General features: G+C 33.3%; 1 protein-coding gene across 1 annotated transcript in view; it reads left to right on the top strand.

The window, feature by feature from the left end:
- Positions 1–16,629, top strand: part of LOC143915619 (ATP-sensitive inward rectifier potassium channel 12-like) — an 89,719-nt gene that overhangs the window by 31,434 nt on the left and 41,656 nt on the right. The window contains exon 3 of the mRNA XM_077436333.1: positions 14,352–14,778. Within this exon, the coding sequence (XP_077292459.1) occupies positions 14,352–14,778 (427 nt within the window). The remainder of the gene's footprint in view (positions 1–14,351; positions 14,779–16,629) is intronic.

Genomic DNA, 16,629 nt, shown 5'->3' with positions numbered 1-16,629 from the left:
TCGTAGTCGATGATTGAAAATCCAGCAATTGATATCGTTTTATAAAAGAGAAATATAGAAACATATTGAGTGCAGTTCTAGACTTAAGGGAATATCTCGCATCATTTGAACCGAATTTTAAAAAACGTTCTTCGAAACAAACACAATAACCTCATTAAATTTATTTTGTAAGGAGATTTACTTAAAAAAAATAAAATATATTATAAGTACATTCTTTGTAATTTTGTGTTTTTATTAAAACCATTTATCAATAATAGAAGTATGACGAAATATTAAATAAATATATTAAACTTTGAGTATATTATAATTGTGACTCCGCAAATAACTTTTTTTCTACAAAATTTCTTAACAAAACACATCCATTGCGTCTTTACATTCCATACCAAATGTCACGAAATACAAATGTCATGAAATACAATGTATATTTACTTTATCTATGTACATACGTAGTAACAATAGATGAAGTTTTGTGATCATGCAAAAATTCGAACTCGAGATTTTGACTGATTCGAACTCAGAATCGATTACTGATCACGTTTTCATGATCTAGAAAAAATGTGTGTGTGTCTGTGTGTGTGTGTGTGTGTGTCTGTGTGTGTGTGTGCGTGTCTGTGTGTGTGTGTGCCTGTGTGTCTGTGTATTTTGGGGATTTTTTGAACACCGTTAGTCTTATCGAACTGAAACTTAGTATCAGTAACTGAAATTCTTATCGACACGACGTTAATTTTTTTCAAATTTTTAAGATAACCGGAAATGGTACCTCCCCTTATAGGTGTCCTCTTGTTTTTAAGTTTTTGAATTCAATTATCTCCCAAACAGCCAACTAAATCGGATTAATTTTTTTTACATGTAATAAAAATAATAATATTTATAACCTTATATTTTTTTAATATTTTTATCTGAACCGGAAGTAGTAGTTTTACTCTAGAGAATCAAGGTTTTTTATGTTTTTCTCAGAAATCTTTTGGTTTATTGAACTGAAATTTCATATCTAAAAATTTAAGCGTAATAGTAAGTGATGGATAAAATTTGGTAAGCATACCTCAACCGGAAGTGGCAGTTTACTCTTGTTCGATTTATCTTCCACTATTTTTTTCGACCTCTTAAACATGTGTGATCTTCACAAAAAACTTCAAGTATAATTCTTGTAATTATTTAATGAAAATAAAAAAAAACTACTAAATTTAATAAACCGGAAGTGGGATTTTCTCCTCTTAGAAAGGTCAAAAATGTTGTCGCCTGGATCCTGTCCACACCCCTGAACCTATTAAGCTGAAAATTTATATTTGTGTTGTTTATGTACTAACTTAGATTTGGTAACGTTTTGGTCAGAATTCGTAAACCGGAAGTAGTATTTTTTTTTAAAACAATATTTCATTATTTTATTTTGACCTTTTAAATTATTTTTATCCTCTTGATATTTAATGTGTATAATAATTATACTGATGTTTTTATATGGTGGTACAATTTAGCGTAATGTATCACCAAGTGGTACGCGAGTCAAAAAAGGTTGGGAACCGCTGATTTATATTATTTAACTGATTACTTATTTAATAAATTACTGATCATTAATCTTAATTTTTAAGTGATCATTTTAGTTTTTTTAACCCACCAAATAATTAGTTCCCTTACTTAATAAGATAAATTGTAGCATACTCGTTGGCTTCATAGTTTCGAAGCATCTGTAGCTGAGCTGAAGCGTCCTCGTATCCCATTAAGAAGCAGTAAAACTGAAAAAATCGAGTACACATCGTTAAAAGTCGGAAGTTCCAGAGGCGGACGATCAAAGCGGACCCACACGAAGATGAGAGTACGGTCCAAAGTCCTCCATTGTCGTCAGTAACAGTGCGTTGATGATGATGATGATGATGATGATAATGATGAAGCAGTCGAGCAGTGTTGTCGCTCGGGCTGTTTATAAACTCGGTGTGTCCATGTGACCGGCGTCGTTAATCTCTCGAGAGACGCTTTTGTTTGGCAACGTGGAACAGACGGAACCGGACGGAAATAATGTTGGTTTACGTTAGGCACTCTCTAAATAGATCTGCCGTCCCTAGAATTAGAGCTGGTAGGGCAGGCAACGCACTCTCGATTGCCCTATGCACATTATGCACCTGGCTGTCTCTCCTCGCTCTGCCAAAAGCCAAAACTGTCCCGGCTATATCTGAATTAGCCTATCTTATCCCGACTTTAATTGACTCTCGGATTATAAACGATCGCTTTCTCGGTAGCTTATATTTAGAGAGCCACAAGTCTAATTCGCGCCAGCGGCTTTCACTTGACGATCTGTCGAAGATTCGATGTACATTTACCTACGAGGTGAAGCTAACAATCTAATATTCCCGGAATTAATGTCGTAGTCAAAATTGGATTTGCTTCGATATCCGCCTTTAGAGATGCACCGTTTACTTCGAGGCTCGTAATCTAAGCTGAGATTGCCCGATTGAAACTTCTTAAACCAACGTTGGCACTTCCTTACTTCCAGTATATCGCCGTATATGTCGCAAATGAATTTTGAAGCCTCTACGGCACTTTTTTTCACGTGAAACAACAATAACATACTGCTCGTTAAATGAGCTTCTGATAGACACGTCTCTGTAATTTTTTTTTTTGGATGTGGTACAAAAGATTTTTTTTGTTCAAAAGAAACGGTGACACGACAACTCGTTCACAGATTTTCCGTATCGGTGAACAGACGGTCTGTGAAAGAGATGGTTGCATACGTAATGGCATAGTAAACAAGATCTTGGTGAACAGACGGGGTGAGAAAGAGATGGCCGTATACGTAATGCCTGGAGCGCATCCTCGGTTTACGGAAAATCTGTGAACGAGTTGTCAGGTAACCAAAAGAAACGCAACCAATCCAGAAGTAGAAAAAAAACACAAGACACGTCTTCACTTGCCAACGAACCGAAAGAGACCGAGTCAAAATTGCATATTACAAAAACGACATTAATTCCGGGAATACCTAATATAATTTGGAAAGAGATTTTGTATGTATGTATGTTGCTTTCCCGTTCCCGTTCCCGTTTCAAGTGATGGTTGGAGCTCAACTAACGTCTCTTCAAATCCGTGTCGTCATAAGCCAACTGGTAACGTGGTTACCAACGAACACACTTCCTTGACAACACAATGGCACTTCAAACTTTCGCGTCGGTAAAATCGTAATTACGAATATTATTATTATGAGGTTTTTTCCCGTTTATTTTCACAGTAAGCTTCCCGGACATTCATACAACAAATCTTGAAAGTTCCATTGTAATAGGTTGAGTGGCTTTCACAACTCAATTAAACAGCAGTAAAAGTTACTCTCTTCACTCTCATTTATTTTTATTCCTCAACCAGCAGCATAGACTAATGGTTGACAAATAATGCTTTAAACAAAGTGGTAACGGCTTTAAATCCCACTGGTTTCCGCTGGCCAGACCTTGGATTTCAGACGACTTCAGGTCGATCGTTTCGTATCAAAGTTTGCCAATTTATCTGATTTTCATTGAAACGGTTCCAACAAATTGGCAACCTTACCCATTTTCTCGCAAATCTCGAGTTTTCAGCAATCTCGAATTTCATTAAATTTTATTAAATGCTGCAAATTTAGATGTCTCTGTGGAAGTCATTCGATATGTATTTCTTTTGTATGTTTCTGGACAGGAAGGCGCATTGGGCCTTTCTGTTAAATGTTTGTGTAAAAATGAAATAAAATAAAATTGGACGAAAATTCATCTTCTAAATGTTTTAAACTCTCTTTGGGTTTTTGTTGAGCATATCTCATAGTCAGTATAGCCAGCCATATGGCTTAATGGTAGCGTGTAGGTTTAGCAAGTGATCAGTGGTTTATATCCGCCATACTGCTGGTTAGATTTGGGGGTATTTGTGACTCCAAATCAATCGTTTCATGTCTGAGTTTGGCAATTTTATCTAATCATTGCTGAAACGGTTCCTCAAAATTGGCAAAAAATCATCTTTCCTGTTGTCACAAATCTTCTGTATTTATTGTGTGTATAATTTGTAATAATTATGTACAAAATCTAAATCCATAGATTTCTCAATGGATTAATTCTGTAATTAATTAATAAATTGTTATTTCGTGTTCTGCAACTTCTGGAAATAATAAAATAATAAAGTAATAATAAAATGCTGCATTTTTTGTAATTAATTGTATAGGAAGGCGCATTGGGGTCTTCCTGTCAAGCCTTCCTGGTATATATCTATGTAAAAAAATAAAATAAAATAATATCTTGCAAAAGCAGAAAATTTTAGACTGGACAAGATATATACGAGTAATATTTTTAAAATGAAAAATTACGATCTCATTATAAAGATTCCACAAACCGATGCGAAAAAATGCCGCGCAACAACGAAGCGTTTTGTGAGAAGCTTAAATCATTTTTGAGTGATATTTTATTTTAAATTATCTATTCAAAATTACATTCTCAATCTTCTTAATTTCTTTTTATATACATACATATTTCTGATTTTGTAGTAATATTTAATACTAGCTTGCACTCAAATAAGTTTTTGTTTATTGATTAATCGTCGTATTTTTACAAGGTTTATATTAGTTTCATTTAACATACCTTGATAATTTTAATAGAAGATTCACAACTCAATTCCAAATGGGTCTTTTGAGCTATTTTTTTCCTTAAATCCTTTGAAATTTCAATATATGTACATATGTATGGATGAAGTGTATTTATAAAGTTTTCAATGGTTGACCCTCGCCTGTGCCAACACTCTTTTGTTCTCGCGTTTATCATAAATTTTATAGACATTTTAGAAATTTTATTCATAACACGTGTTTCAATAAACAGTTGACAATGCAGACAAAAAAACGAAATGTGGGAATTTAATTCAAAGTTTCTTAGGTGCATATTGTCTGAAGAATGAATGGCTGTCGTATGGCCAAATGCCAAAATATTGTTATTCAATATTAATAATTGCACACACACATCAATGACTAAAATAAAATATTAAAGGTATAGAATATCAAACAGAATTATCTAGTGTGTTTAATCTTTAGGTCGCAAATAATTATTTATTTATTTTGAGCCGGGATGTAACCCAATTTTCTTCAATTGCGGTTTCGAACTTTGCGGTCGAATCAAAGGAGACCGCTGACGATGCGTTTTGAAATGATTTTTGCATATTAGTTTTGGCATTGCCAAACCAATATGGACACGTGCTGATTACAATGTCTATTTTTAGTTCATAGATGCAAAGATTGGCCAAAAAATCTCGCCATCGAATAATCGAATAATCGGGCTTAGTCGAGTTTCGGTATTGCGCGAATCAAAATGTCCAGTGCGAAAGTTATGTAAAGAGATTTAGTAAATTTTTGACGTGATTTTTTTTTCTCATGTACGAAGATGTTGCCCAGATCCGAGAGCCGCTTGTCCATGACTTTACATAAGGTTTCGAATTTAATGTATGTACATACGCACTTTGAAATGCGACGTTCATCGTCTTGATCTGTTTGTTTTGTTGATTTTATAAATGACGACGGAACAGATGAGCGGCATCAAGAAGTGTCTCAGTCAAGTGTCTATTCTTTTGGCTAAAGCCGCATCTTCAGGTGAAGCTGCATGGAGGGAAGAAATATTTAAGTATGTTCAAAATGTTTCAAAAGTGTAGAAATTGAGCTAATTCTTCTAGTTCTTCTTATATACATAGTTCTACATATTTTTGATTTTTATTATTACTAAATTAAGTTCAAAATACATCTTATATCTATTTTAATAGCTAATGATCTACTGATCATTTTCTATTTTGCAATTCGAATTTAATTTTGGTAGTAATCAGAGTATTATATTGTTCTAATGTTAATGTACAGCATAATAGGAAAAAGAGCTCAAAAACTTATTAGCAATTCTTATAAATGCTCATAATACATCTAGTACATAATATTAATTAAAGACTCACTAAAGTCGATGACCTAAAGCAGATTGTTTTTATGTAATCTGTGTGTTATACCTGAAGGGTATAGACTTTTGTTGTAATCACCGAGACTTTTCACAAGTGTGTTAGTATGGTTATTAGTGATTCTGTCATAGAATCTACTGGTTAGTTTTTTAGTAATGTCTGTAACTAACGGAATACTATTTATGGCATGCAGTTTTTTCAAGTTAGTAAATATATATGTGGGTGTGTTGTAAATTATTTTTAGGGATTTATTTTGCATTATTTGGAGCTTGAAAAGGTTAGTATTCGAGGCGTGACAATTTTATGTTTTTAATCCATGATGAAAAATTTCAATTGATCTTTTCTTTATAAATATTGCTAGAAAATTTAAAAGTTTTACAAACCAGTGCAAATAAATATAGCCAGGGCCGAGCCTAGGAGTTCGGCCGTCCATGTGCAAACTTAAATCGGCGCTCTTTAAATTTATCAGCATTTGTATAAATAATATAAATTCGGGGTAAAGTTTTGAAAATTTAAATCACATTAAAAATTAACCAGGAAACCAAAACGTTTAGTTCTGAAGTCAGGACCAGACGACAAGAGTGACTGAAGTTCATTCATGAAAATATAGTGTTTTTGACCCCAATCCTAGATCTAGGATATTTTGTTTTTTCGATGACCAACCAATACTCAACATCTTTGAAAAAATACATCTGACAGTCGCAAAGATAATAGAACATAAAATACCTAGCTGTATGCGCATCGAAGCTATACCTGCTATCCCGTTATTTCCGCGAATTATTTTAGGTGTGTTAAAAGTTGTAACTTGCAATAGCAATCCACATGTATACAACAAAACAACCTATGTACATAATTTCATTTAAAAAAGCACGATGTCTTGTTTCGTATTATTTAACCCTTTGAGTGCTGACGACTTTTCTGTTGAAAGCCCGCCACGCTGAAAATTTCGCCAACATTTCTAATGAGAATTATTTAGAAATCCAATAGAAAGCAGGTATAAAAATTGTAGCTAATCCAAATAAAAACCCTAGATAACCACGGCTGAAGATTTTCAGTTTTTTAAAGGTGTGTTTAGACTCTCTAATATATGTACATATCTTGCAACAATATAAAATAAACAAAACAAGTCTATTAATGAATGTATTTTTCCAAAACTAGTTAAATCTTCTTCATTGTTGTTAAAATGTAATGCCCACAATCTAAATGCTAAGTCACGATCTAAAATACTCATCAGTTAGGGATTTCCATCGATAAATTCTGCTGTGGTTATAAATTCAGAATTACACGACCCATGTTCGATGCATTTTTTTTTCAATGCTACCTGGAAAGGCTTAGCGGGTGGTATTCTTGTTTATTTTTTACATTTTCAAAAAACAACGCCTATCGGCGTATTTCAGACTTCAGACTATTTCAAATTGTTGGCGAAACGCCGATCGGCGTTGGTCAGCATTCAAAGGGATAAGGAATATAATTTTTTCGACTCTCATTTCTTTCGTCCGCCTGTGTGCGTTGCACACATTTGTACATACATATATACGCGGAACTGAATCTCGAGAGTTGAGCAATCTTATCGACGAGCTAAACATTTTTAGCGGTTTTGTGACTGAACATTCTTAACCCTCCCTCACCGAAGTGGGGTATGCAAGTGCCCCTATTTTTGTTTTCAAAGCCATACTCCCTATATTTTATATATTCCTAGAATGAACTACAATAAATTTATTTTAATAGATTTTGTATGATTTAAAAAAGAGGTACATCGTAAAAAAATACATTTATACATTTCTACGTGTCAAAGTATGATTTAAAGGCGGTAGCGATAAGTCATGCTTATGAACGTTCGCTTGCATATTCTTGTTGATAGATGAATCAATGCGAGAGAAAGAGACAGCTATATTTTCGTAAACTGCTGTTTTCGTCGCTTTTGGCGCGTGGCTATTGAGTCATGCAGTCGCCTGTTGGCCTTACCTATGTGCGTTTGCGTGTTGATGCTTGTCGTTATTTTTTAATACAAAAATAGTCAAAAACATGCTATTGGACTAAAACTTTTTTATGTTGATGTATAAAATGATTAATAAGATATATGTATATTGATCCCATTTGTATTGAGTAAAGCTGTATTTTGATTAAAAAATACTGGGGTCTTACTCGACCCCGGTTCGGGACACTCGTTCGATCTCGACGTTCCGTCCTTCAAAGGTAAAAGGAGTTTCACTTGAATAGTAAGTGCCTCTAGTGTGCCCACTCATACAAACAGTCCGTTGCATTTAGATGCATCGTTTCTACATATGTACGTGCACAAACACAGTTGCAGTGACGAGATATAAATGCGGCACTAGTGCCAAACAATCGTGGCCAAAATATTCGGTATCGGTTCAATCGGCCACCATTGTCAAATGCGACACACCTGCTCGAATGTCTTAAATACATCCCGGATTGGATTCGGTCCGAATTTACTAAGTTTGTCGGTGCGATTTTTCAGCCCGGATCGTAAACCTTTTTTTAACACGCTCGTGACGGAGATAATCGTCTGGGCGTAAATTTGTGTACATTGGAATTAGTGTTTACGTTGTTAAGAGTCTCACTAAACCGCCACAAGTGTTTGGCAACGAAGCGTGTGTTCTCGAATTTACTGTCTTGTGAATCATGTTTTGCTCTCAATGTGTGACTATGCAGTCTTATTTGTTTACCGGGCTTTTTTCAAAGCCAACTTTCGTATTATAGTAGTGTGGAAATGATATTGTCGCGTCAGTTAAATCATGACATGACATCACTTGCAGCTGTTCAACATCCTTTCCGACAATCGTCCATTCATTTTTAAGCGATCTCACTTGTGGCAATCTCTTTTATATACATATGTACATACATACATATATTTTCTTGGGTACCAATTTGAGTACACCTTTGTCCATTCCAGTATCATCATTTGTTGCTATTCACAATCCACTTTTGAATGAAGCCTTTTCCAATACGATTCCGTTCTTCTCTGTTCTAAACGAAACTCATTCACACTACCCAATATATTTTGCTTGTTACGTCCATCTATTTTTCTTGTGTCTATTATCACTCTTGGGTACCATTTGAGTATATTGTATTGTTACGTACGCCGCGGATTGAGCGAATTGTACTTAGACCAACGGATATCTGTTATCGGTTAACTAAATGCATGCACTTGCTTCCAAAGATTATATCTGGACTCTAAGTGCATTTAGGCTAAACAATGACCGTTATTAGTTATTTCTCAGAATCGGTACGGGAAGACCCAATCTCTTGGAAATACATATCCGAATACGTGACTATACAACAGGTAAACAGATTAGGCGTCCTGAGAGATCTACCCTTTATAAGGCGGTACGTAGGCGATATAATTCATTCTGGACTTAGCAGTGACACTGCGTGTATCTCCTGAATCATCAATAAATGATGTGAAACGACTGTTGCCTTTTACTTGGATCCTCCACCCACCCCTACGTAACAGTATTTTGTCCATTCCTCTGGTAACTGTTACTTAGTCTTACCATTTGCAATTTTTCATCATCTACTGTTGAATCAGGACTATTCCAAAAGTTCCAACGTGCTTCTATTCTACTCTATTCGTCCATACTAAGGGTTCCAAAATAACCGTCCGAAAAATGGGTTTTCGGTTTTTACAAATCAAAAACGAGAAACCCGATAAAATAATAAAATAAATTTTTGATTTGTATCTTAAATTTTTAGCTAAGCAGTTTTTTAATTATCTGGGAAGTTAAGAGAATAAAAAGCTTATAATAAATTAAAATTAATGTTAGAGAACCCTGGTTAATGTTGTATCTTTCGTCGTAAGAAAATTTTACTTCTCATTTGAATAGCCCCTCGAGTCATTGCGTTCTTAGCAAAATGTGCCCTTGCCATAGGCTTGTATAAGTTATTGAAACTACTTTTTTATCGATGTATGACATGGTCCCCGCCCATTACTAAACATCAAAGCAACCGCTAAGTGCTGTCCCTTTTTTTGTTGTTCAAGAAATATTCGCTTATTCCCTACGAATATGCTCATTTTTTTCGTTCTTTCATAAGTTATCTTTAATATTTAACATACATAATTCTTAGCTTTGAAAAAAAACTTTAAAAAACCCAATTGGTCGAAAATGTCATTTCAGTTTTTTGAAAAATGGTCAAAATGTCGGTTCTTCGGTTTTGGATTGTAGCCGGCTTGGAAGCCCTACGACCATACATATAGAATATTTTATTTAGTTGTGACCTTATTTATGTACGAGTACTTTTACTCTCATTTTACATTATTTTTGTTCATTCATGTACTCACACTTATGCTGAAAAAAGGCTGTAACAAAAACGCCTAAATTCTCATCTTTGCATTCTTCTCTTTCATCTAACGCTATACACTTTCATTGCTCCATCCAATCATCTGACTTTTGGCATTCCTCGAGTACTTTTACACTATTTACGGTTATATTTTAACACCTATCAATTCTTCGAGCTATTTGCTCACTTACATAACTATTTGGTTCCTCTAATTATACTTCTGACTAATTTGTTTCGTTTTATGTCATCCTTTGTTATATATTCAACACACAATTTTTCAAGCTTTTCTGATTGTTGTGGATTTCTGATTTTCTGATTTCTACTTTCTACACATGTTTTTAAACTTAAATACATGATTCACTCGCACATGATTCGAGCAGTTGATCCATTGTGGACAAGGGCAGGTGTAGATATCCTCGATCGGTTGGCAGACACTATCCCCCATTATAATGAATAGGCGATAGAAAGCTACGAAAATAGACTTTGTCTACTACCCGTGTCTTATATTGTATTACATATATTATAGTTTGTTGGCGTCTGACGTTCGCTGTAACCTTGGCTGCCGGAGAATCCGCGAAAAAAGTGACGGAAAATTGATACTTGCGTCTGAAATATACGATGAAGTCAACGCCACCGAATTTTCAGCCAATTGTACTCTTCGACCACAGTTGTGAGAATGTGATTTGTGAAATCATTGTAAATGCTTAGAGCAAAAGTTCCCACGCGAAATTTTACCGTTTAAACTTTTATAATTGGAATCAGCTGTCTTATAAAAATTTATCTTTGGATCGATTTAAAATAAAATATATTTTATTTAGTTTGTTTTTCGGGCGGAGGGGAGAGGGGGGATTAATTTAAAAAATTTGAAAATAAAACATTCTCCTCATTCGATATGTTAAATAATAATAAAAAAAAGCATGCGCCGCGGGTAAAAAAATCAATATCCTTAATGTACTTTTAAAATATCATTAAAAATATCACGAACTTAATAACCTTAAATCCCAATGTTATAGTAGCCCGTAGTTAAATTGTTTAGTGAGCACAGTTCAGAACCACTGGTTTTATAAGTTCATAATGTGAAATTCAAAATGCGCAGGATGACGTGAAAAAGACGTGCAATAAATTTAACACTTGAAGGCTGTTGCATTTTCATTTGCATGCACTTTGTCGACCCACTTAAGTGAGCTTTCTAATTAATTCTTTGAAAAATTTTCATGGACGAACGTAATTTGTTGTTTTAAATCAATCGTTAAAAATGCCAGAAAGAAAATTAATATTGAATTCGAACTGGTTTTTCTTTATAAATTAAAAAGTTTAAAGCGTGACACAAAAATTGTACAGCCTCGAAGTTGAAGATATAGAAGCTCGTTTATTTAAAATGTATTCTGAGGCTACTTTTTGATCTGTTCTATATTAAATGCTTCAGTAAAAATATGAAATTTTGTAAAAGTATACGCTTATAAGGGCGAAAACACACAGCGGTGCACATGGCACGTATTTTTTTTAATACTTTTAAAATAACCCCCTGGGGTGTTTTCGGTAAAATTGTATCCTTGTATTTAGCCTTGCTTGACAGTGATCGATAACGGTGTATCCCATATTTTATGAAATGTAGGAGACCCCCCCCTCACAGCGGGGAGTCAAGCACACGATCTACCGTTCATTGCTGTGTGTTTTCGATGTATTCATTTGTATCAAATTGAAAAAATATATATGTACATACATATGTATCAAATTGAAAAAATATATATGTACATACATATGTATCAAATTGAAAAAATATATATGTACATACATATGTATGTATCAAATTGAAAAGATGTCTACCATTCCTTGAATTAATTTATAATATTATACCATGCAGACAAAGCACATATTTGCTAAAAGCGTCATATCGTAAAACCATAGGAATAATGCATTAAAATGCTAATATGTACGTATCTTGTTTTGCAAAGAGCACTCTCATGCATTTTAAAATGTTTTGATTTTAAAATATATACATATGGTATCAAGATCTTAATAGTTTGGCTATAAATTAAGAATTATCTAACAACATTAAATGGGTTACATATTTACGAAACAAAATATATATTTTATTGTTTATTAACACATTTACTTATTAATTTTATAGAGTAGTGAGTGTAATAAAAATTAATAAGTGAAAAAGAAGTAGAAAAAATTATTAATGTCTCTATACATATTCCTATTACACATTGACATACTTATGTATCTACAAAATATTAAATTTAAAATACTAATCTACATATATTCACGCCAAATATAACTGATAAATTTATTATCTTCCACGCTACGAAATACATCACTGTAAACTAAAGTTCATATAATGTTTTGCTAATTGAAATGTCAAGTTGATTTTTTTATAGCTTGAACCTACTGACCATTTATTTACCAAAAATATCAATCAAAAATCCATTATTTATTTTTACATATTTATCTGGCACATAGAATTTGAATCTCAAATTTATCTTTTATGTATATTGTCGCATAGTTTTCAGTTTATAATATCAATCAGATTATATGACCTTTCCGCGAAGTAATAAAACTTGTTTTTATAAAGTGGAATATTTACACACAATCCACACAGATTTGTTCGTCATAGCGGTAGGTACGTGGTTTATTAGAAACAATAAATTTCCAACCGAAACGACTCTAATTAAAGACTTCGCAAGCGGAATAAAAACGTACATATATTGTGATTATTATTTAGTATCATCATTTGCAGCTGTTCGTCATCTACATATATATATATATATATATACATATATATATATATATATATATATATATATATATATATATATATATATATATATATATATATATATATATATATACTTACTATTGGATTAAGGACTTTCCTTATTTTTCCATTCCTCTTTGTTCCGAGTAATACTCATACCGGTAGTGACAAACAAATTTTTCCACTACCAGTACACCGGTAAATGAAAAAAAAAGTTGATTAGATAGCAGTATGTGGTTACTTTTCCTAAAAACGTAATTAGATGCAAACGCAAAGTGCGAGTAGGATCTTGCAAGTTTGTAGCCACAGTCTTGAGGCTATGAAATTCAGTCTTTATGTATGTTAGAAATGAATTATCATCTCCTTCTAATACCTTTTTACAGATGTTATAAAATTATAAAATTATTAAACCAGCAGCGTGGTCTAGTATTTTTTCGTGCAAAGTGTCACGAGTTCGATTCCCACTAGAGTTTCGTTGTTGGCCAGACCTTGGTTTGTGGAGGTCGATCGTTTCTTATCAGAATTTGTCAATTTTCATTGAAGCGGTTCCTGTAAAATTGGCTTTTCCTCCCCAATTTTATATTGCCAACCTTGAGTTATTGTTATATCTCCGGTTTCGCCAGATTTCTCTCCATAGATGTCTCTGCGGATGATTATTGAATGTAAAAATTCGTATTGTTACATGAAAAAAGTTATTGATCGTATTGTTTACGATGTTTGTAAAGTCTGACCATAGATGTCAGGTATTGTTATTTTTTTATTTTTTATTTTTTACATACATATTTTTACATACATATATACAAATATACCAGGAAGGCTTAACAGGTAAACCCCAAATGCGCCTTCCTGGTCCACATAATTATTACATAGATACATGTAAATCTAAGCAATATCTGACATCTATCGTATTAATACGATAAATAACGATGAATAACTTTCATGTAACAATAAGAATTTTTTATAGTCGATAAACAACCACAGAGACATCTATGGTGAGCAATATGGCGAAACCTAAGATATAACAATAGCTAAAGGTTCGCAACAGAAAATTGGGAAGGAAACGCTAATTTTACAGGAATCGTTTCAATGAAAATCAGAAAAATTGGCAAATTCTGATAAGAAACGATCGACCTTGACAAACCAAGGTCTGGCCAATAGCGAGACTTAGCGGGAATCGAACTCGTAACATCAAGTACGAGATAATTCAACATTCATCACTAGACCACGCTACTGGTTATGTAATAATTATGCATTTAATATATGTAATATATAATTTCTCGAGTCTTAATCTGTTTAGAACGATCTGTTAGGTGATTGTGCATGATTAATTTAAAAAAAATATATAATAATGAATGTTTCTATTTTGTCGCAGATATCGCCAAGCTCGCTACGCATCGCGCAGAGTTCGCAAGAGGGTCGTATTCAAGCACGGCGATTGCAACATAGTTCAAGGTAATGTGGCCAAGAGGAGGAAGAGATATCTCCAGGATCTGTTCACGACCCTCGTGGACGCCCAGTGGCGATGGACCCTCCTGGTCTTCGCCATGAGTTTCTTACTTTCATGGTTGGGTTTCGCCATGCTTTGGTGGTTGATTGCGTACGCGCACGGTGATACGAATGCCAACGATGGCAAACCTTGTGTCGATGGTGTCGATGGTTTCACATCCAGCTTCCTCTTCAGCATTGAAACTCAACACACCATAGGGTATGGGGTGAGGGCTCCGACTGTAGAGTGTCCTGAAGCTGTCTTCATCCTCTGCCTTCAGAGTATTGTCGGAGTTTTCATACAAGCTTTCATGGTGAGCATACATATTACATACAAAATTTGATTAGGTTAAGCCACTCGCGAATCTCTAATCGCCCCCTGGTATGATATGGTAAAAGTTTTATTTATTAAAAATGTATATGTTAGATCAATGTGGATAAAATTCTTGACAGAAAACAGTACTCGGTTCATATATGCATACAGACATAGGTGATGAAATCATTATAATCATGTGATTATAAGTTCATAATAGCTGTGTATATTTGGCATGTATGTACTTATAGTAAGCATTGAGTGTTCAAAGAGAAGCTTGAAGAGATGTATGCAAATTTATATGTGTTTTTAATTACAATAAGGGATCTGAAATGAAATACGCAGGTGAGAATATGATGTAAGTCAGTTTTAGGAAAATGGTTATGACAGGATCAATATTTTTCTACATATTTTGTCTTGGATTAATTAACACAATATTGTAGAATATTATGTAGTTACTCAAGAAGATGTGATTGCGAAAAAGAAAGTTTGGTCATTGTGTTGAAATATACTAGATTAGAAATAATAAAAACTGATTGGTTTTTAAACGGTAATAAATAATGAAAATAAACATAGGTGGATTTGCTAGTATATATTTGTGATTTTATCGGTAATGTGTTTGTTTGCTGTGTATTATTTTCCATTTTGGCTAAAGTGCGTGTATTTACATATGTATTATACATGAAAAATGTCAATTAACGTAAAGTTTTCGCTATTCATATGTCAGGTCGCAAATTGTTAGTGTAATTCGATGATTGTAAATAATACGTGGCAAACGAACCGTGACCCAAAATATACAATTACAATTTCTTGCGCATTGTTAGTGTAATTTGCGCATATTTTTCAAAAAAAAAAAGGAATAATTCGCAAACGAATGTATAATATGTAAATCAATTACATACATACATATACATATGTATAGTACACGTCTGTAGTTTATTATGTGCGATATAATTTTTTAACAGAAATTTAAATAATTTATAATGAATTAGAATAATTTAATTCTTAATAAAAAAATGAATAATCGGACAAAATTACAATAAATGACCCTGTATAATTTTTTTTAGTATGGTAATTTGTACAATTATAATCAAGTGTGTATTTTACATTAAAAATGTACACAAACAGTGTTATTTTTTTTACAAGGTTTTTATATCAGTTTACTTTTTGTCATCAGGTATTTATTTTTCATTTTTCTGAAATTTAAGAATATAAATTTAATGCATCAAAGATCTTTTGATAACATTTTAAGCGAGGTTCTCTGACTTATTTTGTTCCAAAAATACTTCAACCAATCGGTTCAGACCAGTGCTACTCAATCTTTATAATACGCACCCCATATCTAAATTTTTATTATTATTTTTTGTTTAACCCTAAGCTATTAATTATATTATTGTTAAACTGAAAAAGCAACAAATTAAAAAACCAGTTTTTTCTGTAAATGGTCAGTAAACGTTGTTTTCGGTTAATATTTTTTGAAAAATAGTCTATGAAAAAGGATTAACTATTGTCAAATACTATTGTCCTGCAAAGCTAGATAGCAAAAAAAAGGTTGACAATAGAAATTGACAACGTAGAAATTCACAATAGAAATTGATAAATCTTTTTTTTTTTGGGCAAAAGCATCCTGACCATCTTTCCTTAGTAATAACTAGTCACCGGACCCAGAAGGTGCCGCGTATTGTTCAAAGGTTGTAAATGCATTGTTAAAGGTTTGCCGAACCTTTTTTACAAAGGATTTACAACAATGGAACAATGGATAGCACTGTGACTATCCTACCTCTAGTAATAACTAGAGGTAGGACCGGAAGCGTGCTTTTTCCAGGAATCAGGGCGTTTTGGGTAAGCAAAC

Source organism: Arctopsyche grandis, chromosome 1 (genome assembly GCF_051622035.1).
Source record: "Arctopsyche grandis isolate Sample6627 chromosome 1, ASM5162203v2, whole genome shotgun sequence".
In the NCBI taxonomy this organism is placed as follows: domain Eukaryota; kingdom Metazoa; phylum Arthropoda; class Insecta; order Trichoptera; family Hydropsychidae; genus Arctopsyche; species Arctopsyche grandis.
The sequence above is the reverse complement of the archived record's forward strand: the minus strand, read 5'-3'. Positions and strand labels throughout refer to the sequence as shown.